General features: G+C 41.7%; 1 protein-coding gene across 2 annotated transcripts; it reads right to left on the bottom strand.

Moving 5' to 3' along the window:
* Positions 1-95: 95 nt before the first annotated feature.
* On the bottom strand, positions 96-23249 carry OBI1 (ORC ubiquitin ligase 1). 2 transcript variants are annotated; one of them, XM_049815921.1, is made up of 6 exons: positions 23160-23249; positions 18323-18458; positions 17250-17341; positions 15364-15612; positions 11880-11968; positions 96-2441 (listed from the first exon to the last, which is right to left on the bottom strand). In XM_049815921.1, the coding sequence occupies exons 1-6, from the start codon at positions 23229-23231 to the stop codon at positions 938-940; spliced, it is 2142 nt and encodes a 713-aa protein (XP_049671878.1). In that variant the 5' UTR covers positions 23232-23249; the 3' UTR covers positions 96-937. The 2 variants fall into 2 exon arrangements, with proteins under 2 accessions (XP_049671878.1, XP_049671879.1); XM_049815922.1 differs by lacking the exon at positions 23160-23249 and adding an exon at positions 20404-20733.
* Positions 23250-25154: the final 1905 nt, after the last annotated feature.

Below are 25154 nucleotides of genomic sequence, written 5' to 3'. Positions count from 1 at the left end.
TTTACAGAACTTAGGTATTTTCCAAATTACGGAAAAAAAAAAAAAGTTTCCCCATTCTCTTTTTGCTAATTCAATATTTGAGGCGACATCAAGGATTACAGTGCTTATAACATGTTTTATTCAATTCACATAGAAAAGCATGCAGTATTAATGTAAAATGGTACAGTATTAATGTAAAATGTTCAGTGCACATTAGGTAAACAAGACATTAGCATACAAACCCATTTTTATGGTCTATACAGGCATACTGAACGCGTTTAGAATAACAATGCTTTTTGGGAACTAAATTAAAAATTGTGCTTAACTTCAAAAAATACAATCCATGTTTGCAGTGTTAAAGAGGAGATGTTTTCTAACTGAAGTGCTGTAACCCTGAAAAGAAACAGGCTGCTACCTTACACCCACTTAAAACAAGAGTTTCAATACAGTACAGTGCTATGAAACAGCCCAAGCAGCAACATTTCCTCTGGGAGGCAAGTTTTATGGCAAAACTGACACTGTTTTATAGCAATTTCATGAATCCATAGGATATATAGCCAGTAGCTGCCTTACACGCACAGAATGTAATCTTTAGGAATGGGAAACGTAACCTTTAAAACAAATTCTTACATAAATGACTGATTTGACAAGACCACTTAAAACTGTCCTGTTCAAGGGAGTCATTCGCTGTGCTCACAACTGGAAGATCATGTAACCCGAAAACTTAAAAAAACCACCCAAACCCCCCAAGTAAATAAAATTCCCAGCCAAAAGAAAAGAATCTGGAATGGTTCTTCCCTAGGAAAGAGCTTGTAATGGGCAAGGGAACATTCAGTCTTCACCTAGTCAAAAAAGGCAGGATCAGATTGCATGGAAGTCATTAAAAATTAAGTTCACCTGTAAATATTAAACATTTGCAGGTTGACGACTTTGAGTCACGTTTGATTTCCAAGTAGAGTCAGTTTTTGGTGGTTTTTGATGGACTAGCACTGGAAAGGCTGCTTTGAATTTTCCTCTTGGTCGACTGACTGACATTTTTATTTTTCCTTTCAGTTATAAAGGAAGACACCCAAGGAGGATTAAGCTGATTGTGCAGGTCAGGTGACATCTTTAAAAAGCAGGAACCAAACTTTTGTTCCTCAAACAACCTTTGTGAGTTACTGAATAGCAAACTCTGGGAAAAGTCTCTTTGAAATAAACAGTTTGGAGGTTTGATATCACTAGTCACTACGTTTTGGCCTGCAAACAGTGGAAAGTGGTCATTCATATCTAGCTCAGATGGGGAGAGGATGGAAAACATAGCAGGTTTCCAGCCAGCTCTGTCAACTGCTAGATCGCTTGTCTCTGGACACTTCATAGTCTGTTCCTCGTTCATCTCTTCCAGTTTCTTCTCAGTTTCATTCAGAAGCTTAGAGCACTCTGTTGACTTTGAAGAATTATCAAGATCAGAGGACTTGAAATTATAGCATGGACTCTTGCTGTTGTCTGATTCGGACATCATTGAGTCCAACTCGGAAATTTTATCGAGGTAGGCAGCATCCATAGATGCCTCACTGGAGGTTCTTGTGCGATTCATTTCAGAAGAGCAAAGAGTATGTAACCTTTTAGGTAAGCAAGAACTTGTTTTATCACTGGACTTTGCTGAGGTCTCATCTGACTGACCAGCCACTGAATTTTGCTCCGATTCATCAAAATCTAAGTTCTCAGCAAAATTTGTTGGGCAGGTCCCCCAAAAACCTGATTTTCCTGTAGTAAAACAGTTCAGCTTCTTTTCGCTATTACAGCTGCTTGTGCTGTGTTCTGGAGAATCTTTGCTACAGTCATTTGAAGTGTCACAAAACTCTTCAAATTTCAGTTTTCTTAGGAATGTTGATGGTTTCCTTGCATTTTCTTTTCCATCAGGAGTGTTCAACTGAAGGCGACTGAGAGACAGAAAAGGAGTGCACGGTGGTGGAAGATCATAAAGCTCTTCATCTTTATATGGGGTACATTCCTCAATTTTATTCCACTGCTCTTCTAAGCAGGCATCCATATTTGTAGTATTTTCATCCAGGAGAACCCCATGACAGCCTGGAAATAGTTCTTTCTTTGGGGCACACTGGGTATTTGAGCCATTTGAACCATCTTGACTAGAAGAGCTTAAACAAGTTCCACCACTTGTCAGCTGTTCAAGACTGTCAGGACTTTGACTGGTAGTCAAAGCTTTTTTCTCCTCAACTTGGGTTTTCAAACATGCTGTATCTTCATTGCTCTCAGCTCCTTTAGCATCTGTGGAAAGCGCTCTCTCACTAACAGCACTCACTGTCTGGGTTCCTTCGCCTGCATTCTTCAGCTGTAAAAGCTGGCACTCCATTTCTTCTATGTATTTATCACTTCTTTCCAGTGCCTTTTTTAGACGGTTCATTTCACGTTCACTTTGTTCTACTTTGGACTGAAGTGCAGCTACTGTAAACCTACCAAACCTGCAAGAAGTTTAAAAAAAAAAAAAAAAGAAAAAAAGAAAATATTAAGCTTGAAAAAGATATTCTCATGGTGCTTTACAAGCTTATTTCAAGAAAGAACAAAGCTATTAAACATTGTGTTGATTTGAAAACAAAAGTCAGAACTTTTCTCTGCTAATTATGAAAAAAAATCCTCATGTATAATGTACAGGTGGAGTGAACACCTGAAAAACTGAAATTAAACTATTAGTGGTAGTAAGGCAATAACAAGCAGATTACCCTTCCAGGGGCTGGTTCTATCAATTCAACTCAAATATGCATGAAGAATTATCCCCTAAAACAATGGCAAAGATTTATGGTAACATTTGTACAGTGGTCCACATCTTGAAATATTTACATTCAATCATTTTCCCACAGTACAGCAGTGTTTTACAATACATTTCTTACACAATGTCACCTTGCCAAATATAAAATGCCAATATGAAATTCAGAAATTGCAATAGTCCTTTGAGGTGGTTTAAATACTTATATAGACCATTTCAATTATGCTCCTGTTAGATATACAGCTTTTCCTCGGCCATCGAGTGGTTGGTACTTCCACTTACTTCAGAGTTACTTGGGTTTTTTTGAGCCTTACAACTGGAACAATCTAATTTCTTCCTTGACTCCAATATAAAAAACCTGCTGCTTGTGGTTTGTGAAAGTTGGGTGTTTGTGGGGCTTCCAGCTTGAGCACATTTTCAACTGCCAAGATACAGACTTGCCTTCCCCCCATCCTCCACTAGCTTTCAAGACTGACCTTCCCCAGAGGGCAGGTGAAGGTTTCAGCTATATGCCCCGACTAATTCTAACCTGTCACTGACAGGTAGGCACCAGGGAATTCCCTGCTCCATTCGAGGCTTTCAATTTACAGAAAGGAAAAACAATTAAAGTTCCGGTATTATTAGGAAGGAGGGAAGGACCTGCAGCCACCCTACAACTCTGACACGTAAGGTTTTCTATCACAAAGAAATGACAATTGTGTACGTGGGCTTACACTAACCTCCGCTTTCCATCTTGCAGCTCCATGTTACAGCACAAGTTTATATTCGCTCTTCCAGCACAAACATTGCCTGGAATTTCCACCCTGTTTCTTTGTCTGTCTGTCCCTCCTTCTGCATCTTTCAGAGTCACAGGGAATTCCCATTCCATTTTCCCCATTCCATCCCCTCACTACTTTGCAAAATGCTCCCACTAAAACCCTTAGACCAGTGAGGTCTGAAGGCGGTCTTCAACTCCTGAGGCCAAAGCAGTAGGAAACTGCTCTGTGCTGACAACTGCAATACCGTTAAGTGAGCAGTCTGGGAAAGGAATAAGAGGTATTAGAAGCCCCAAACAAGTTGGGCACGAGCGACCACATCTACTGACATACTCATCATTCAACTGCTTCTGCACATTTAAAGGACTTTTGAAGATTTTGGTGTAGATGGTTCAGTGGTGGGGAAGACTCACACAACAGTCTAAGCCAGTTCTTTCACAGAACTGCTACTAGACTACTTTTTAAATCAGATAAGCCTAAGCTCTGCACAGTTTTGGTATGTGCCACACACTGCTTTGTAGACACAAAATGGCAAGGCAGTAGTTTTCTGTTTAGAATAGGAGTGTTCGCTTAGTATGATTTTTTTTTTTCCCCTGAAAGAAGCTGGCTGGATTGGAACTCTACCGAGGCAAGCACCCTCCCACCTCTGCATTACCTCTACCCAATTACCTTTGTCTTCAAAAAAATGAAGACAGACCATTTTTCATTTGCTTACTCTACGGGTAACAAGTTTTCTCAACTGATTATAGCAGTTTCTCCGTTTCTGGTTGCATGCAAGAGGGAAATGTGAGAAAAGGTGCACAAGACTTCCTCCCTCTCCCCTATGAAACTAGATAAAAGCAGAATCACAGACAGCTCCGGAATGTTTCAATTATATTTTCAGGTGAAGGGGGTTACAATGAAATAAGCATCCTCATATACAACACATTTTGGCTTATTCCCTCCTTCAGTAAAAGGAACCCAGATTTTGGTTTAAAATACCAAAGGAGCCACTGCAGCACAGCAGAGCCCAAGCAAGACCCTTCCTGCTTCCTTGGGTGATCCAAAAGTACTTATTTTGCCTTTCTCTAACAGACCTGTTCACACAGCCTTACAGGAGTGAACCCTACGCTGCTTAATAAAGGACATTAAAATGATGCAGAAATACGGTTTAGCTTAATAGCCAAGTGAGAGATGGGGAAAAATGCTTATGTAAAATAAGCAAGATTTTCTGGGGTCTGCTGTGACAGACACTTTGACATAAAAATTAAACATGTTTACATTTATATGCATACCTGGCAATTCCTTTTTAATGGAAGAATGCTGTAATATGTTTATTTAATGCAAATAGCATTAGTGACAGCCTGAGATTTGCTTATGAGGAAGAACCACTGTATTCTCAAGTGCAACTTTTGTAACAAGTGTCCTCAGGTTAAGAAAAAATACAGTGTGTCGTTCAAAGCCAAATAGCATCACTAATATATTAATTGTTGTAGAGGGAAGAGGTTAGGAATTTTGGTTTTCAGAAATGGAGCATATGACATGCTGCCTACTAACAGTTACCTCTGCAGTTAAGCACCAGAACAGTGGTTGCTTCCTGTTCCTGCTTTGAGACTTGCATGCATTTATTTCCCAGATTTTCAAGGACATGGATTTTTAAGACAGCCGTATTACAACACACATATTTAAACCAATTACTCCAGACCACAGCATGACATAGGTGGTTCAGTAACTGATCTGACAGGTCAGCAAACAGTTTAAAAGACATGCATATTTTGGTTAAAGAAGCCAAAACCCTCCCCATCTCCCCAAACCAAACCACTCTCCTAAGAGATTTCCTCTTCTTTTCCCTTCAGATGTACAGTGAGCTGTGCCATAGCCAAAAACATATGGTCTGGTGATGATAATAATAGAATGCAGTACAGTTAGATGAAAATAAATTAAAGTATGGCCTGACACCCTAGATAAATTATTTTTCCTGAAGTATTTGACCCATTTCACACTCGGTAACAAGTTGATACACTCTTCATTAGAAGTTAAGGTATTCAGTATATATGTGGTAAAGAGCACTTTTCATATCCTCACGCATGGACAAAGTCTTTTCAGCGTTAGGTTCTTGTTCTCTAGTTGTATCACTTAAAAATGCGTTTGTATCACTACATTTGTTTCAAGTACATCCTTTCTATAGAAAACTGAAAGGCCAGAGAAACTAGTGGTCACTCTTAAAGTGAATAGAAAAGACATTCAGGTGGGATTTGGATCCTTCAATACAGACACCTAGTGACATTTTAGATGGCCTAAGGTCTTTTACATGACTGCTGGCCTCCAGCTATCACTCTGGAAGGATATAGGTGCCCTATAGGTCCTATATCACAGCTGCCAGCCCCAGGCAGGTGTACTGGATATACTACAGTGTCTGAGGTGATACTGCATGTCTAGATAAGCACTTGAACCCTGTATTTCAGGACCTTTCTTCAGTCAGAGTCCTTGTCCCAGCATGATTCTAACTTGACACCAAACAGAAAGGTGCAGTCAGCTCTGACCTACAGTGAGCAAGAAGAACTAACATTATAGCTATGTTTGAGTAACCCTCTTTCACTTTATTCGACAACCATTCCCTCAGTTACGTTTAAGTACTCCTGAAGAAGTTTGGGAAGTTTAATAGTCTCCCACCTACAAGAGAAAAACTTCTTCAGTCGTTTCTTGTCTTCTTACCTATCAGTTCTGCAAATTCAGCTTTAGGGTTTTATTTTCACACATCAGTGACCACTGACTGTAGCAGATCAGCCAACTCAGTTTAAAACCACACAACCTCAAACAAACGTCTTTGTGGGTAGTAAGCAGCTGCAGCAAATAGTTTTCCTATATAACCATTTACAGAAGACTGGGGCTGCAAGGATGCCATGGAACGTGACTCTTCAGTTCTGATCACCTGATGGCCCAGACTGGGGACTGCCCTGTGGCTCAGATACATGAGCATGATCCATCGTCCAAAGGAGACCAAGGGTGAGAAGTGGGAAGTGACAAGGCACAGTCAGGCCTTGTCACAGCTGGAGATCAGGGCAATGCCAGTGTGCACAACCAAACCCAGTCCCATCATTTAGATACACATTTTTCACTTGTGTTCTGCAGTTAGATGGGAAGAAAGGGCTAGGAAACCCCAGAACAAAACAGCTGAAAGCCCCACTAGTTTCTACAGCCCTTCTGTGGTATCATGTACTAGATGCAGCTGGACAAAAACAAGTTCTGCAACCATCCTCTACATGCACTATGAAAGGTGATACGCAGCAACATCTTGACAATATCCCAGGTTATATACAATTGCCTTAGAAGTGAGTCATATTTGCATAGGCATTTTTAAGAAGAAAACCCAGTTACTGTCAGATGGGGACCTTTTCCTAGCAAGCAAAAAAAAAAAAAAAAAAAAAAAAAAAAAAAAAAAGTCAAGAGATATACCTCTATACCTCAAGCATGTTGCTCTATTTAAGATCTGAAGCCAGAAAAAAGAAAAAAAATAATATCAGTAATGGAATTTGGTTCCACTGAAGAGGTAGGCCTGGGTATAGCCTACTACTGCTTTCCATTCTGCAGACCAGGCTGGCTGACAGAAGAGAGCATACAACTGCTACTTCTTGAAGGAAGTAGTGGAAACACTTGCTATAGCTAATTTTCTAAGTTTGTAAAAGAACAAGTTATTTTCAATATGAGCAAATACTGGGCAGTAAATCCCCTCCATCGCACGATTCAGAGAGTACAAACCAATCTGAAGACACACGGGTTTCCTCATGAAATCTCTCCTGAACATCGGGGAAATGCACTTCCTTCACATCACATGAGTAAGGCTAAGCTTTACTGTTTGTTGGCTGACCGCAGAGCAGCAGGATTTGAACAAAAGAATAGTCAAGGTACGTTCTTTGAAAAGAGCTTCTCCTTTCACTTAGGGAATTGGGTGAATTCAAACAAATGTGCAAAGCCTCTCCAAACATTTAACATCTTTCACTGAAGCAGCAGTGGCCTTCCAGATTATACCTGCGGTCAGTGAACTGCATAAATCAGAAAGGATTAACACAGAATTACTACAAAAAAACCCCACCAGAAAACCCACAAAACCAAGCAGTGAGATCTGAATGTCCTTACCCATCTGCTTAAGGTTTAGATCTTCACATCTGGAGCGGGTGCTTCCTTAGGATTTAATGCTATGACTCAAGAACTCAAAGCTGTTTTGAAGGCTACTAAATAGCATTTTCTCCTATTTACTTTTAAGGCCACACTGCAGCTGGTCTTTGAAAGTGTCACTCCTCTGGGACAGCAAGCTTGCAGGGAGCTGAGAAAGAAACCCTGTTTTCTATCAAGGAAGACAGCAGCATTCTTACCCTCTGCACCCTGAACACAGGCTACTAGAAGCCTATTTGTAGGCTCAGTGAAATGCAGACTGAATTAAATAGTCTGGCATAAGTGGAAATATTTGAGTTAGATAAAAATTGGATGTTGTATAGAATTACCTAAAAAATCAACAGCCTTAGATTTCAGTGTGCAGGTACCTGGAGTCACAAATCTAGACAAGATGAACAGTAAAACAGGAGAAAGGGGGAAAAAACCCCCAACAAAACAATAAAACAACTCACAAAACCAGAGAAAAGAGATAACACAACAATTTTCTGCATGTTACAGATAGTTTTTCAGACTGGGATTTTAACTGGCAGAAGAAATTAAATATTTAGGGAAAAGACTCCTAGGAAGCCTAGAAGTCTGGTTCAAGCTAATTCGAATCTAACCATTCATAAAATACACTATACCCTGGAGTAGATGGACTTGTTAGTTATTTTCCTTCAGGTAAAAAGCAAACATCCCTTTGCCAAAAATGCTTTTAGATCCATTGTGCCTTGCCAACAGACCTAACAGTTTTCTATTTTAAGTAGAGCTGGAAGTAATAGGGCTTTATCATCCTGCAAAACTTTAAGTTTTGGAAGTTTTCCTGTTCTGTATCAGGAAAACAGAAGCCACTGAAAATCACTCAAGAGAAAGACCAAAGAGCAAGCAACAACCACCAAACAATCGGTCTGACGTGCCTAACAAAGGGGAGATTAATGCAGGTCTTTGGTAAGGATCAGAGGAAGGAACTTACTCTACTTGCTTTTCAGAACTATGTCCCAACTATGTGATTGTATGGTATTCTGGTGAAGGTCTACTCTCAAAAATGTTTCAGGGAAAAAAAAAAAAAAAAAAAAAAGGAAAAAAAGAAAAAATCTAATCAATCAGCACCATCAATTAAAAAATTGTGTAAAAATCCCTGGCATGGCTGTGATGTCAATTTTATTGACATAAATAACATTTTTCAGCAGGTTTTAATGGATGCAAACACAGAAAAAAACAAGTCAAGACTATGATAAAAGGGAAGTTTTTTTATTGACCACTGAAGAAGGCTAATTATATTTTTCCTGTGATGTCAGAGGTAAAGTCTGTGTTACAAAGGGATCATTCACCTGCCATCAGTGTTTCCTTTGCTATAAAGGAAAGCCTACTAAAATAATTTAGGGTGTGGTATTTAGCCCCAGTGTCATCACGCAAAAATTGAACTGTATTTGGGATAAGGGGACTGAATACTGACAAATCCTTTCAAAAACAATTTGATACAAGTTTTAGTTAGTTATCTAGCCAGTTGTTTAAGCACAAATCCATACCTGACAATCTGAAGCTAAAAAATACATGACAAATGAAACAATCCTGCTGACACTAAGTTCCAAAGATCCAATCCAGCAGCTGTATTAAATTGCACTAGAGAGCCATTCAGAAACTTTTTACAAAAATTACCTTCTGAACATTCTGAATAGAATGCAACAACTGTACTGGCAAATCAGCATACCTGCACAGAAAAGTTTAATTATAGCAACATCGTCGGGCTCTGATGCCTTCAATTCTCATTTCATATGCAAGGTAAGAAAGCAGTTACTGCAATCCCTGCTCAGTGTGTGAAGCCTAGTTGAAAGACTTTTTAGATATTGTCAAAGTTTCTCATCAGAACTGAAAAAAACATTTAAAAACTGTCTTGATGTTACGGCTGGTCTAAATATTGACCAGACTAATGACTACAAGTGTGAAAGTTAATTTATAAAGTCTGCCAGCAACACTAAGACGGAAGAGACTTCCTACCACCTGAAAGATGTTACTGGAATTCAAAAGAATTAAGTTCGACATGTGCATCAAAACATCAGTCTGAAGAAAGCCAATCAATGGGTAAAGTCCCACACTTTGCAATGGGACATTGGCAACACAAATGCAAAATGAGGTAGGAAGGTAAGTTTCTAAGTTGCTATTTAGCAGAACTGGTATGGGGCATTTGCACTAGTAGTGCCAGGTAAAAGGAAGCAATAAAAAGCGTATTGCAAGATATCAATATAAGATGTAGCAAGACACAAGACAAGTTTTTCTGTTCAACCTAGTGCTACTGAGGCTTCACTTGGAATCTAGTACCCAGTTCCAAGCATTATTGCTTCAGAAAACCATAGACACTGGAGAGCCACGAGAGTACAGCAAAACCAAGTACATCAGAAGTTTACTTAAGTCACGCTTATCTAGAAGAACTGGGCACACTAAAGTCTAGAAGACATGACTAGGACTGAATGGGTATAGGTAGGGTGAATCAAAATTTCTAAGTTTAAGGTGTGGAAGGGTTTCTTCCAGGGCAAATTTTTCTTTGCATATACTTAAATTCTTGTAGTACACAACTGGGCTCAAAGTAAAACCAAAGCTGAAGATAGCAAAAGCAGGGTACAGACATGCAATTGTCTACCCTCCTGAAGTGTCTGAATTGTTCCTGGGCCAGTTGAAGCCTGATTCAACGCACGTACTCAATTCCCATGCACAGTTCTAGAGTTATCATGGGCCAAAGATCATTCCCAACAGGGAGTTAGGATGTTACTATTTGTTCTGGAGACTTAAAAAAAAAATAATTAAAAAAAGTTTAATAGTAGAGACACAGACAAGCCAATCTAGCTGGCATCTGGGTTGCAAAACAGGCCAATTTCTAATAACATTTGGCTATATCTGTGCTTCTAAAGAAGAAAGTGACCGGCTATTGTTTTAGGCCACACTGGGAAAAGATGGGAAAATAATCAGCTTGCAACAAAAACTAGTTCTTCATGTCTCCGCCCCTCTGGTATCTAATTTTTCCTGACCAACAGGATGGTAAAGCATGCACAAGCTAGAAGAAATGGGAATTCTCTCCACTGGGGAGTTTACTTGACATCAGTAAAGTAAAAATCAAGTTAGATTACCTGGTCTCTCCTAGCTCTTCTTTTCTAGGATTTATTTAGTTATAACTACTTATTTTTCAAGTTTGCTATCCTTGCCAACTCACTCTTGAATCTTATGGGAAAAAAATATTCCATGCCATTAAAGCCCTCTCCATTGCCAAGACCTTAAACAGGGCTCTATCTCCCTTATTAGGGGACTTCAGGGTGGAATGTACTTTTATGCACTTAACAGCAGAGCACAAGGATCATGCATCTTCTTTCCTGTAGTCTTGAATGACAAACAGTCTGGCAAGCAAGCTCTCTATAAGGATGAATTTAATCTTCCAGCAAGTGAGTTGTGAACTAGAATAAAATCCAGAGAGCTCTCTTCTCATATTTCATAGGAGCCCCCCACGCCCCTGCCTCAAAAGCACTGTATAAACCTTCAGCCAATGCTGCTCTTACCTTTCTAAGTTCTAAACCAATGAGAGAAGAAAGGTAGAAAACCAATGAAAGAAAGGAACACAACTTTAAAAATATGAACATGTTGCTTCACAAAGTACTTCAAAGGAGAGGTACCTTAGCACACAGCTGTAATTAGTATGGCAAAGCTTCTGCTTTTTGAGGTCATTGTTGTTGATGTTTTAACTGTTTAAACAGAGTAGTAAACACAGGTGTCAGTTCTGGGAATGATCAATTCTACGTATCTTGCCCAGACAAAGCTATCAGAGACTTTCTTGAACAAGGAGCCTAAGTCCACAGAACAAACCCCGAAGGCAGCAGAAGGAAGAACAAAACAAAACCAAATACAAACAACCAGAACATCTGCACTCAGTAACAGACCTTCTACTTTGACCATATACCAGATTTAGAAATTTTGCAATTACAAAAGTAAGTTAACTGTAGAATTCAACTAATAAGTCCAGTCCCTCAATATTGGCCAGATAACGCAAGGAATAGCACTTGTAGTCATGTCACATTCCTTCACTGTACACTTGCTGCTATTCTGTAAGTTCATTTGTCACCCAAGTCTATGAGGATAAAAATTCTAAAGTCTACCTGGAGACTCATACGCGACACCATGTACACCACCACAGTTTTAGATTAAAGTCCTACAACAGTTAAACAGTTCATAAATAAAATATGGTAGCTTTTAAAATATTCACATACTTTTGGGGTGATCTACTATCAACTTCAGCTTTTAGTCGCAAATTCTCTCTTAAAAGGCTATTGTTTTCCATGCTCAGTTTCTTATTTGCCTAAGGAAAAGAGAAGGAAAAAAATAAGTATACAACAAAACAGAAATTACTTCTAAAATTTATAGGACAAGCTGTTTCTCCTTTTTAAAGAGACAGAACTAGAAATCTGAAGGCAGGAAACAGCCTTCAGACAGGGACACCACTTAAAAATCACCAAGGGAAATGGCTTGCAAAACTGAATAGCGAACAGACATTTTTTATTTATATTCCCAAAATACATCGCAAGTGTCCTATCTAGGGAAATAAACACAGCTATGTTAGTTAGCACAGAAAGTCATTAAGGAGATGTACTAATGGCAATTCCATGTTTTTTTTTTCCACATGACTAAATACGTTAAGTACATTAACATTACAATGTGCAGGTATCAGCAAAACTAATGTTGAACAGCTTCCCCCATTCCAAATTAGAGTAAGATTACTTTGGGTTTTTTGGCTTGTTTTTAAAGCATAGTTATCCTGAGGATGTAAATCCATTATGACAAGCTATTTGCAGTCTTTCTTCACTTTCTTCCAGGATGCTGTGATTAGGACTCCCGATTCACAACCCTTCTTACTCCTTGAATTGAGGTCAATTCCTTCTTCTCAGTTCAGCAGACACCCTTGTTAACAAGATACTTCATATAAAGAGAAGCTTTCCTGCCGCCGTGTTTCAGAACAATGAATGCCACTATCCTAACAAGTAGAAAATACTCTGCACTTCGTAGTCTGCTCAATCTCTGTATGCTGAAAACGGCACCACTAGTCCAGGACTTGTAATTCACAGTCTCAAATAGATGATACTTTGACTGCATAATAGAAGTATGATCTAGAGTTAGATCCAAAGAAGGAGCTATGCAACTGGGCTCAGGAGTGAAATGTACTTTTTCAGAAGCATCAAACAGTGCAAGGAGAGAGGCAGAAAACTCTAAATGCTTACAGAAATATCCCCAGCAACTTCTCCAGGTGAGGCTAAGACAGTGGGGGATAGGGGGAATGGAGCAGGAAAATAAAAAAAAACAAACAAACACCATCCTCCCCCCACCGACACCATAATATTCCTAGGGGCAGAAAGAGTAAATAGGGACTGATAGAGACTTCCGGTAAAGAAGGAATGGCAAGGGTGAGCCCAGGGCTTGGGTGTCTGAGAGTCAACTATTTGGTGTTTAAAAAAATAAAAGCACAAAAAACTATCCTGAAAGCAATGAGTAAGAATCCAGGACACCTCAGATCCAAAGGAGCATCAGACCATTTGACAACATGGCCGAGACCTTTCTCTCCTTCCAGAGACACGGTTCCCGCAGCCAAACAATCAAATAGGAAATTGCATGACTTGCGTAGAGTCAGTAGGTAGGGCATCCATCTGGCATGCGGCAAGGCAGGACTGAACCTCTTTGGTGTCCTCCTTCCAGACAGTGCTCTATCCTCCAAACCAGTAATCTGCAAGGGATCCCCACTTGCAGCACAATGTCTAGACTAATGAGTTCATATAACCCCATTATTAATAAGTGTACTTTGTCTAGTACTTCTACTACTGGTCTTCTTCCATACTAGTTACAACTCCACTCAAAGTAATAATGCCTACTTTGGGAGTCTCTGCTCTAGGACATTAAAAGATAAATAATAAAGGTGGCTGCTATTTCCTGACTGAGTCTGGTTTTAAAAAGAAAGGTGATGGCAACCACATTTTCTGAGGGACCCTGTGCCACTGGGAAGCAATGGGTGTTTGAAGCTCCTGGGTCAGGTACTTTAGGGTATAAGAAGGTTTCTGGTTCCAGATTAAGTGTACGTGGAAAGAGGTCTGGCTGTTCAGACTGAACAGCTCTTGCCGTTGAGACCGGGGTTGGTCAGTGCACACTCAGAAGTGAAACAAGGTCTAAAAGAAGAGCCAGGTGACTTAGGTACTTCTGGAATTGAACAGCTGTTGAACAGGGAACAGATGGGAATAGACTGTTTGACTCTATGATCTTAAAGGTTTTTTCCAACCCTAAATGATTCTATGGTCACCGTTTAAGACTTGGTCCCTAAAACCCATCTAAACCTCTATTCATATCTAACCCTTAACTAAATTCAGAGGCTCCATAAACTTAAAAACTTTTTCTTGCTAAGGCTGAAGTTGTACTGAAAAAAACCCAAACACACCCCTCCCTCAGTCCCTGCTATATTCTTCTTTTTACTTACCCAGAGAAAAAGTTAAAAACCTTAGTCACCACAAAAAAAAAAAAAAAAAAAAAAAAAAAAAAAAAAAAAAAGAGAGACACTACAGTTTAACTTCATGGAAAAAAAAATACAAAAAAAATTATGCAGACAAGAACTCTTCGTTGAGACTGCCCTTTTGCCAACTACAAGTGACTCTGAAGCTCCTGGGATCCTCTTAGGAGGGCAGAAGATGTGTCCCAGCCTGTAACGTTTAAGTCTGTTTTGGAAACTCAGTTTATTTCTTTTAGTGTTTATCACACAGTCCAATCAGAGCCAGAATTTACTGTAGACTACACAGAGGCAAATCTAGAAGTGTCGCATTAACAACAACAGAATGGCAGAACAGTATAATGTGGGCCTCTGAGTCTGTAGCACAGGAAAAGTGTAAACACTATTAATGCTTACAAAGGAAAAAAAGAAAAGTCCTAAACATGAAGCACTTCAGTTTTGCAGGAGGCAACCCAGGACTGTTAATAGAAGAAATAAAGGCAGCATTTTGAATAAATGCAAGTCCAGTTCTTTCCACCTTGCCTTTCAAATTAATCTCGAAATTTCGCTCTTCTTCAATGTTTGAGGTGATCCTTCTTGTGCCTGCAGGTAGATTTTGCAAGATATTTTTATTTAGATGTATTTTCACACGACTATCTCCTGCATCCCTCCTTCTGCAGTACCAGGTTTTCTTTTATATTACATTCAAGATGTATAAAAATGCTGCAGGTTTCCAGTAAAGGATCTTCTGGTCATAAAATGCTGAAGCTTGTCTATTTTCGGTCAAGGGGTCAAGTTACTCTGTCTCAGCAAATTGCACCAAAAATATCGGCTAGCAGGGAGGGCAATAGTGCAAAATCTGCCTCAGCCAACTGTACTGTGTTTGGCCACTGAATGTTGTAAAATAGATATATTATATAGATTATTGCAAGCCTGAAAAATCTGGTCGTCAATACTGGTGACAAGCGCTGCTATAATCCAATTACCCAGCCATAGAGTGACAGAGGAGTTGAGGAAGAGTCACATACAAGACTCACTGGAACAAGCAATAACATCTGACACTTGCAAATGCTATATGGAAATACTATGATACACCAACAGTCACTGGAATTCAATTTCTTCCTCTTTATACTGGATCTATGAAGTACCCAGAGGTCATGCTAGCCCTCACTCCCGTTTAACTAACATGAAACAGTTATACTACAAGATGGAGGAAGAAATGTATTTATTACCTCCTTTAGCTTTTCCACATTATCCATCACTTTTTCATATATATCATTGGCAGCTTTCAGCTTTTTGCTCCATTCCTCTGGGGTTTCTGTGCCGCTGGTACTTGCTTCATTTGCTGATTGGCTAATTTCCTCATTTTGGCAAGACAAAGCTGATGCTGTAGGATCCAGAAGAGATTTCAGCTGTGTCTGTAAACTAAGATTTTTACCTCTCAGGTCTTCCACTTCTTTTTGCAGGGATTCTATTTCATCCTAAAGGTGTCAGAAATTCAGGAATTAAAATAATGCATGAGATTTAATTAAATAATACTGGCAGGTTCCCACAGCACTTTAGAAACATGGGTTCTGGCAAGCCCAGATGCATACCTTCACTTACATATATATCTAAGTATGCTTATGTATTGTGCTCTAGGCAGGATTTTAATCAACCTGCACACTCAAGCATAGTCAAGGTTTTAGTGAAGGGAATCCCTTGACTACATAAAGGACCCTGAACAAACTGGCGGGCAGACCAAAAGCTTCAAAGCATTCAGCAACATGAATCTATTATTAGGGCACTCTGAGGGAGGATTTCCTGTATCAAGAGTGTTCTTAAGGTCGTCCTCTGCTGACTCATTTTCTGTTACTTGAGAATGTTTTTCTCATAATCATTCTGAAACATCACATGTTCGGATGCTGAAAGTCTCAAGATTCAAAATGGACAGAACGCTGCCTGGAAGAGGCTGCTCCAGCTACACAAAAGTAGCAACATCTTAGGAAAGACTCAAAATGCAAAGAACAAAGCTCTTGGCTGTATCGGTCTGAAGCCACAGAGAAGCAAAAACCTTCAAAAGCCTGTTGTTAAAGGGATAAAAGAAATAATTTTTCCTGAAAACATGTCTTCTACATTGTTCACCAACTTAAATACTTGAGTTGCTCAAGGTCAGATTACTAAAAAGAGGCCACATATGCCATTTACATAAATCCAAGGCATATTTGCATGAATAATCAAGCTACCCCCACCCCCAGCATGAGAATAACCATTTTAAATTTAGGTTTTTGAAGAGATTTGTGTTATCCTCTGCCTATCTGTGTGATTTTGGAGTTGACTGAATAGAAAGGCAAGGAACCTCCTTTTTCTGACTCCTCCTTTCACAGAGGATGAAAGAAGCTGAGCTACAGGCAAGCTTGTCATAAAAGACAGCCCTTACTTCCCCAGTGTTAAGGATATACACAGTGTCCGTTTCCTTTCTCTCATTCTCTTCCCTGAGACAGGTTTTCTTGCAGAATATGTGATGTCTTCACACTGCTGCTACTAAGGAAACAACAGCTGAGAAAACAAGCTAAGCATATTCCTTATTAACATCTTTTCACCTTCTTCCTAAGAGAATATTTTTCCAGCAGGAGAGCGGAGATAAACTTCCAAGCATTCACTTTCAGAAAACAATAAAGCAATAGTGATAAGAATTAACCTATGCCAGAAGGTTACAGTGGGCAATATTCTTTAAGAAGGAATTTAGTCTCCCTGAGCAACAAGGGAATTACTTCACAAATGCAAACATTTTCTATCAAAGACAAAGCAAAAAGCCCCCAACACCCAATATGCATAAAGAAAACCGTCCCATACCACCTGGGGGTGGAATTCCCACAAAACTATAGAATTGGCTGTACTTGGCTACCTGTAGTATTGAGAGAATATCACCATGACTTCAGCGGGACCACTTCCCAGCAAATGCTCTTTTGTAACCTTAGCCAGAAGGTGGGATTTTAACACAGCTGAGTTTCATATAGATCCAGTATAATCCTTTACTCAAATTAAAAATGGGACTCAAAGCAAAAGGACCAGTTGTATGCAGTAATTTAACAGCTGCAGTTCATCTGGAAAGTCACAACACTTCTCATGTCCTTACCTCATATTCTTTGTGGAGCAATTCAAGCCTTGTTTTACGTAGGTGTTTTCTGACTGTTGGACTAAATATAGGATCACTTTCACTCGTTCCTCCTAAAGCAGCAGAGGATGAAAGAAACACTAACATTGCTTCTTTTTCAGTCAATTCAATACTAGTAATCCACCTTACAGTGCTTTTCATATTATCAACTACAAATAGAGCTAATATTAGACCAATCTACTACCATGGGAGATTTAAAGTCCTGTCATTTTCAGAACACGTTAAACTTGAGTATCTAGTGATGTTCAGAAGTCAAAATCCTGCCCCACAGCAGGAAGACAACTTTTTGATTTTTCAACTTTGTGTTTTCCTTGACAGAATCCTATCTTATTTAAGACCATACTATTAAAACAGAGTTGGGAGGGGCGGCGGGAACTAAGCATACATTTAATTAGTACAAGATAGTGTAAGTTTCTGAAATAAGATTGTTCAGAGACATTTTTTTCTCAGAACCAAATGGTAGAGCTGATGTTTTATGTCAAATAAAGATCACGGTATTTCCTAGCTCTGCGGAAGTTCAGATCCACATTTAGGTGTTGTAGCTCTGTGCTAAGAGACATTTTCTTAAAAATAAAGCAAAACAGAAGAAATGATGAACAAAACAAAACAAACAAGCAAAATAAAAAGAAAAAAGACCGCATACATTCAAGATTCTGGATTTAAGTACACTATTTCTCAGGTAAATGCTGTTGTCTTAGGTCAACAGGTTTTAATGCATAGGTAGAGGAGTACTTCAAGTGAGATGCATTTTTTTCAGTTAAAGGCACCGTCCAACCATTGTTAAAAAAACAATCATTAAAGCCATGGGGTACTTTCTGCCTTTGATTAATCTAGCCATTAATATACACATCATCTTTGGAATTTTTACCTTACAGCTATTACATATGTTTCTGGAAAGATTTAAAGTCAGAACTTCCTTAGACACTAGTAAAAAATACATAGAGGAAAAAATATCCAGACATCTTTGGACTCAAAAGAATCTCCTCCAGCAGCAAATACCAGAAAGTTATTTCAAAACCTAAAGTTGTCCTTACCTATAATTTCCTTGCAAGGATTTTCAGGTGTGATGGGAATCCTGCAAGCTGGACACTGATTATTGTTCTTCAGCCACACTTCAATACAAATGGAACAGAAGACATGGTTGTTGACACAGATGACTGGGTGACGGACCTTTTAGTATTAAGGGGAAAAAAAAGAAATTAAAAGAAAGCAAACAGAAAGACACTATGAATACTTAAAAACTCTTTCAGGTAACGGTATGAAAATACACTACTCCATCTCTCAGTGCAAGTCTGGTCTTGCAGGAAAGAGACACTTGTTTCACAGGGCTAGCTAGGAGTAACCTCCTCACTCACAACACCAAACTCCCCTGTTATTGAAGGCACCAAAGCTATAACCATTTTTGCAAAACTAGGGTCCTTGATTCCAAGAGCTCATTAATACATGGTGCGGCAGGCACCCTTCCTTCACCCCACAACCTCCAAGAACTGCAGCCAACCACTCCAGTGAAATGCATTTGTGTCCCTAGGCAGGAGACCAAAAGACACGCATTAACTGATTTCCAAAAGCGAGGGAATGAGGGATCGCTCCTGGCAACAACCAACACTTTGCCTTGGAAGAGGTGTCACTGAAACGGACAGTGTTGCAGATTAACTCTAGCCTGCACATAATCAGCTTCATGGAAATCAGATTTGAAAAGGATAAGGGCCAAAACCACAGAGCAGAAACATGAACGAGCAATCACTAATTCAAGCCGCCTGCTAGATATGCATTGCTACTAAATAAGTCATTACCCAAGAACAGAGCAGCTAACTGAAGGATTAAATATTCTAATCAGACACAGATCCTTTCAAGAAGCTTTCACTCCCCTTCCAAAACTGCAGGGTAAACAAACTTTTAGAAAATACTAATGACAATGCATTATTCTCTTGTCATTTAACTATAAACCCTGTTCAAAAGTAAGTGTGCACACAGGGACCAAATAGGATATGGAAGTAAAAGACCTTCCCCTATATCTATGCCTTACTGCAGCTTCTGTTACAGCTTACTGTAATACGCACTCTCAAATCTCTTAAGACTTAACATTAGTGTCTGTGTTAGGGGTCTTAGAAATAAATATTTTACCCAAGAAACACATTTTGAGACACAGAGGTATCAGTATCTATTACTGTAGTTTCTACTGTGTGGCACTTAAAACCCAAGTTCAAGAAAATCCTTTCAACTTTAAATGAAGTCCTCATTATCCCCAAGATCTTCCTCTTTCATTCTATTAGTAAAGTAGTGAAACTAAAAAGGAAAAATGAAACGTTGACAGGGAGAAGCAAGCAACTGCAAAGGACAGGCAATAACCACTTGGGAAAACAGATTAGATTTGTCCTGTAGTAATCATATCCATACAATCAGTCTTGCACAAGCTAAAACCCAAGCATTTTACCACTGAAATACACACAGATCTGAATTAAGGCCCAGAGCTCTCAGCTTCTTTTCCCATTTACTGTCTATGCCTCTGTCACATTACAGGATTCACAGTATTTTTAAAATCTCCCCTATGACAGTCCTGGGAGCCAAAGGATTTACCTATACACAGATAGAAACTTGAGTTACTGAAGGAGTGAATAGAGAGAGACTAAGCAATTCCTCCAAGTGTCTGCACACTTTCACCTCTAATTAAGGAGGCTTTTTTGTGATTAATGCCAAGCATTAGCACACCAATGCTTTGGAAACATTTAAACATTACAATTTCAATTACTAAAAAAAAAAAATTAATCTTGTTATTTACTGCTTTTTATCAGAAAAAATGCTTTCTCCAGCCTTCCCACCAGCAGCTAGAAGAAAAAACCCCCAACTTTTTCACTAGCCTTACTCCCTTCTTACTCAGAGAACAGTTATATGGATGGTGATGATAGGATACAGAGCAGAATAACATAAAATAATCCAAACAGGAAAAGACATTTCAGGAGTGCAGGTCTCCCCCCTGGGGAGCAAGAGACCCTCAGTTACCCCAAACCTGACATGGAAGCGCACTTCTTGCAAGTGAATGATTACTCCATATCTCTAGCAAAATAGTAAGTCACATTTATTACTCTCCAGGGTACAGTGCTTCTGATTTACACACCTTTACAAGTTTCATTTCAGGGCTGAGGTTTATACTTTTGTTGGCTCGGGATCCACACAAAGCAATCCATGCGGCCGCTATTGAAATGCCACACAATGGCTGGGGGTGCTGCCGCCCTTCACCGAGTCCCTGAGCCACCGACTGTGACAAGCCTGGGGGGTGGGGGATCGTGACAGACTCATTACTAAAAAACACATTTCACTTGAATTACAGCACAGTTTCGGTTCCTTAATTGACCATAATGTCTAGAAAGACTACAGCTTAAGACGGCTTGATCAGCTAGATGATTTTGAGCAATTTCCTAATTTTGCCCCCACACATAATGCGATACTCAGGCAGATCAAAATCAAATCCTGTACATGTCTATGTCACTTTGAAGGCACTTCTAGACCTTCAAGCAGTATTAACAGAGGAGCAGGCGCATGGAAGAGCAAGCACACCGACAGCAGTGAACGCATCCCCAGACATCCTAGGGGGTTTCAACACACGCAGAATTGTGCGCCAGTGCCCAAGCAAACTGTCGACACCAAAACCAACAGGAGAGACAGAGACCTTCAGTCGTTCTAGCACAAGTAAACTTAACAGCCTGGTGCAGATAGCTTCTGATCTGCTCCCTAATTATGAATACGGATATGTTAGAAGATAGCCCAGACTGTGTTAAAAGAACATTCAGGTGACAAACATGAAATTTATCAAGCAATTAACTCTTATTATAAATGGTTATATGCAGATCTTGCCAATATACTTTACGACACTGTTCACCCTAACAAAATGGGCTAACGTGTCCCGTCCTCGCACCAAGATTTTTGCTTCACTGAAAACAATGATTGGTTGACATTATTGAATAAGTTTCTCTTCAATATCTCTTTTTACCTCCTCACCATCATGCACAGCGAATAGTTGCTATTTTTGCAGTCAGTCCTTTGCAAATTTTGCAGATAGAAAGAGGTACATTCTGATTGTAGGGTAGGCTTTCTACTCAATTTGAAGCCTACACTACAAATCACAGAAGTATTAGAATATGTCAACCCTCCATGACACTTTCTGCTCCACCCCCCCCCTCCCCCCCCCCGCAAGACAGGACAAAACTGGCAAGATTTTTCTCTTAATTTAAACTAAGTAACTTTTTCTTCCTCTGATCTTACTCTTGAGAAGAGCTTTTTCTGATGAAGTTTTTCAACGAAGTTCCAAGCTAGAGACAAAGATATGTATCAAAAAAAGGACAGCCAGAGCTGTCAACTTTGGCAAAATTTAAACAGCTTCACGCATCTAAAAAGGAAAGCATTCAAATACCTTCATTACGGGTATCACCAGTCGATTCACTTATATAACGCTAATATATAACCTCAATGCAAGATACCAAGCAAGAAGAGCGTGGAAATCTCTTCCAGTACAAACTCAGGCACAACACCTCCTGACCAACTCCAGAAAAGAAGTGGAAGTATGAAACAGTGGCTTGAAGTCAGTGGCATTATAGCAAAATATGAGTCAATACCTAACGAATCTCTCAAGTGTTTATATTAGAAACTCACTAGGGTCAGAGTCAAATAGCAAATACGTTGTCAGTTTGATCTCGCTCTCCTCTTTTTCAGGAGTATCCACTGTGCATTACAGACACAGTAAATATGTGTTGTCCTCCATTTTCATTAAACAGATAAATAGAAAAGGAGAGGTAACAGGACCACAGCCAGGAAGTCTTGCTTGGCTTCCACAGAAAAGCCAAGAAATGAGTAAACATGGTTGCTAAAAGCATCACTTTGTCAGAGTTAAGAGATTTGAGAGACGTCTGACTACTTTCACTGCCAGCACTACACCTACTTTATACATCAAACGTGCCTATTCTTTTGTTATCACTCCAGCAGAAACCGTCTTGGAGTAAAGGCCACGTGAGGTAGAAAGAAACCGGTCAGTAAATGCCAAACATAGAAGGCCATTTCTTCCCTTGTAATTACTGTTGTGCTTTAAGACGTTTGGTTTGTTTTGGAGCGCAAGGAAACGAGCAAAAAAAGAGTAGTGGGGAATGAGCAAAGAATTTGAGAAGCAATTAGTGACAGCCATGAAATTAGCTCTGGGGCTTTCAGGGAAGAACAGACTAGCAAGAGCGCTCGGCTTCCCGAGGGAGAAGAGAAAGGGACTGAGTAAGGGTCAGAAAGAGGAAACGGAAACTTTTTCTCCAGACTGCTGCAGTTTTGCTCCGTACTTTTAAAATCCACTTGGTTACGCATCCCTGCTTTGTTTCACTTGTCCTCTAGGACACAGCACCACGCTTAAAGACAAACTCACCTCCTGTTTTAAAGCAGATTATCCTACTGATAGCGGAAGAAAAAACAACCCCAAACCTCAAAACCTTCACCCTGAGATCCATACGTACACCCACGTTTCGGCGCGGGGGCGACCTCGGGGCCTGTGGCCCCCAGCCCCCTCTAACAGCCTCCGGGAGGCTCCCGCCGGGGTTGGGGGGGGGGGGGCTCACGGTTCCCCCCCGCCCCAACGGTGGCAACAAACCTCACCCGCAGCCGGGGAACGGGATCCCCGAGGCGGGCCCCCCCCCGGGGAAGGGACCCCACGCCCCAAGTTTCTTCCCGCCGTCCCTTAAAACAGACAAACGCGGCGGGGCCAGGGCTGCGGGCCGCCGCGGGGCCCCCCGAGCAGCCACCGACCGACCGGAGCGGGCCGGGCCGGGCCGGGCCGGGCCTCCCCCCCCTCCCCGCACCCGCCGCCGGGCTGAGGGGGAAGGGCAGCGGCGACGCCGTTACCTTCCCCAGGCAGATGTGGCAGGTGATGGGCAGCGTGAGGGACAGCGTGACGCTCGGCCCGTGCTGCGCCATCGCGGCACGGCCCCGCCAGCACGGAAGTCCCACCGGCGGGCGGCAGCGGCGGCGGCGGCCCCCTGCCAGCCCCCGCTACGGCAAGCCGGCGAGGCCAAGCCGCCGCCCGGCGGAGGGAAGGCGGCGCGCGCTTTTGCAGCGCTCCCCTGGAGGGCGGGCGGGAGCCGCCGGCCCCTCACGGCTCTGCCCGCCGCCGGCAGCTGCGTGCCCCGTCCCCGCCGAGGAAGGCCCGGCCTCGGGGATGGCGGGGGCTCGCCGGGCCCGCCCGGGCAAGGCCGGGCCGGGCCGGGCCGGGCCAGGCATCGCCGGCCGCCGGCCCCGAGGGGGTGGCCCGTGGAGTCGTTGGCGTGCGCGCGGCCTTCCTGAGGGGAAAGGCAGCGCCGTGGGGAGCGCGTGGTAAAGGGTCCTCGCCGGGGGGAGGCCGACGCGCTTACAAGGGCCTTCCTTTCCGCGTATAAACCTATCCCTCGCTCAGGTTTCATTGTGCTGAATTGAATAAACCGGGCGCTTTAACCCTCTTCATTCCCCCGAGTCTTCCTCTGCCCTTTTCCTCACGTCCCCTCCAGAACAGGATACAGCAAAAGGGAACGTGTTCCAGGGGAAACTCCCCGGGGCACGAGCCCCCCTTCCCCACCGCCTCGGTCCAGCTGCAGCAGCCCGTCCGTACCCGGCAGCGGCCTTGTGCCCGGCATCGACCCTCGGCTCCCACGCTGCCCTTCTGCTGTGCGGGCGGCTTGGCTGAAACCCCTCGCTTCTTGGCCGACAGCGTTGCCTGTCAGCTCTGGTGGGATCTTCACAGCCCACACGCCCGTGGCTCTGAGGGCGACAAGGAAATGAGGACCGCGATAAGCCGCCAAGCCCTGTGAGTTCCGTGCATGGTGGCACTTGCCTAACGATGCCCGATGGAAGATACTGCCGCGAACCATGGAAACTGAGCGGCCAAATCCACAGACGAAAATTCACACCTGCTGCCTGGCTTGCACCAATGACTCTCCAAATCGCAGAGACTTGGTGTTGCGCTTTCTGGGATGCCGGAGAGCGGCTGTGAAGCACTGCTGGTGGGACAGGAGGCTCCTAGGAGTCTGCTCGCTTGACCTCAGTCCCAGGATTCCTGTACTTTCTTGTAAACGTGCCACAGCATGCTGAAAATTATAGACCTGAGTGAGTTAACATTGCGCACATGATAAATGCTTGGAATGCTGAGCAGCTAATTCAAACAAGCGTAAAGTTGTGGATGCAATGATTAACAAGGAAAGTATCTTAGGCCGACATAGCAGAGTTGCACGGATGCATTTCAATTTGATATAGGTAAGTCACTGCAAATAAAGCGAGCAAACTAATCCATGGTGACATTCCAGCGCAGATGAGGCCTAGCAGCTTTGATGGTAATGTATCCTTAGGTGGGAAAGGACAGGTTTGAATAAGGTGCGCTTGATAAAGATTGAGTATTCATGTGTTAAAACGCAACACTTTTTAGTAAACCTCATGTCGTGGTTTAACCCCAGCCAGCAGCTAAGCTCCACGCAGCTGCTCACTCACTCCCCCCTACCCAGTGGGATAGGGGAGAAAATTGGGAAAAGAAATAAAACTCGTCGGTTGAGATAAGAACGGTTTAATAGAATATAAAAAGAAGAAACTAACAATGATGACACTAATAAAATGACAATAGTAATAATAAAAGGATTAGAACATACAAGCGATAGACAATGCAATTGCTTACCACTCACCACCTGATGCCCAGTTAAGTCCCCGAGCAGCGATCCACCCCCAGGCTAACTTCCCCCAGTTTATATACTGGGCATGACGTCACATGGTATAGAATACCCCTTTGGCCAGTTGGGGTCAGCTGCCCTGGCTGTGTCCCCTCCCAACTTCTTCTTGTGCCCCTCCAGCCTTCTTGCTGGCTGGGCATGAGAAGCTGAA

The sequence above is a fragment of the Accipiter gentilis genome, chromosome 13 (assembly GCF_929443795.1).
Source record: "Accipiter gentilis chromosome 13, bAccGen1.1, whole genome shotgun sequence".
Lineage (NCBI taxonomy): Eukaryota > Metazoa > Chordata > Aves > Accipitriformes > Accipitridae > Astur > Astur gentilis.
This window is presented reverse-complemented; position numbering and strand designations above follow the sequence as displayed.

Coding starts and splice junctions, on each gene's coding strand:
- OBI1 (XM_049815921.1), bottom strand. CDS start 23,231: ATGGCGCAGCACGGGCCGAGCGTCACGCTGTCCCTCACGCTGCCCATC. Junction 11,969..15,363: donor ATGTGGAAAAGCTAAAGGAG/GTAATAAATACA, acceptor TCTTTTCCTTAG/GCAAATAAGAAACTGAGCAT. Junction 2,442..11,879: donor GATAGTAGATCACCCCAAAA/GTATGTGAATAT, acceptor AACTTCTTGCAG/GTTTGGTAGGTTTACAGTAG.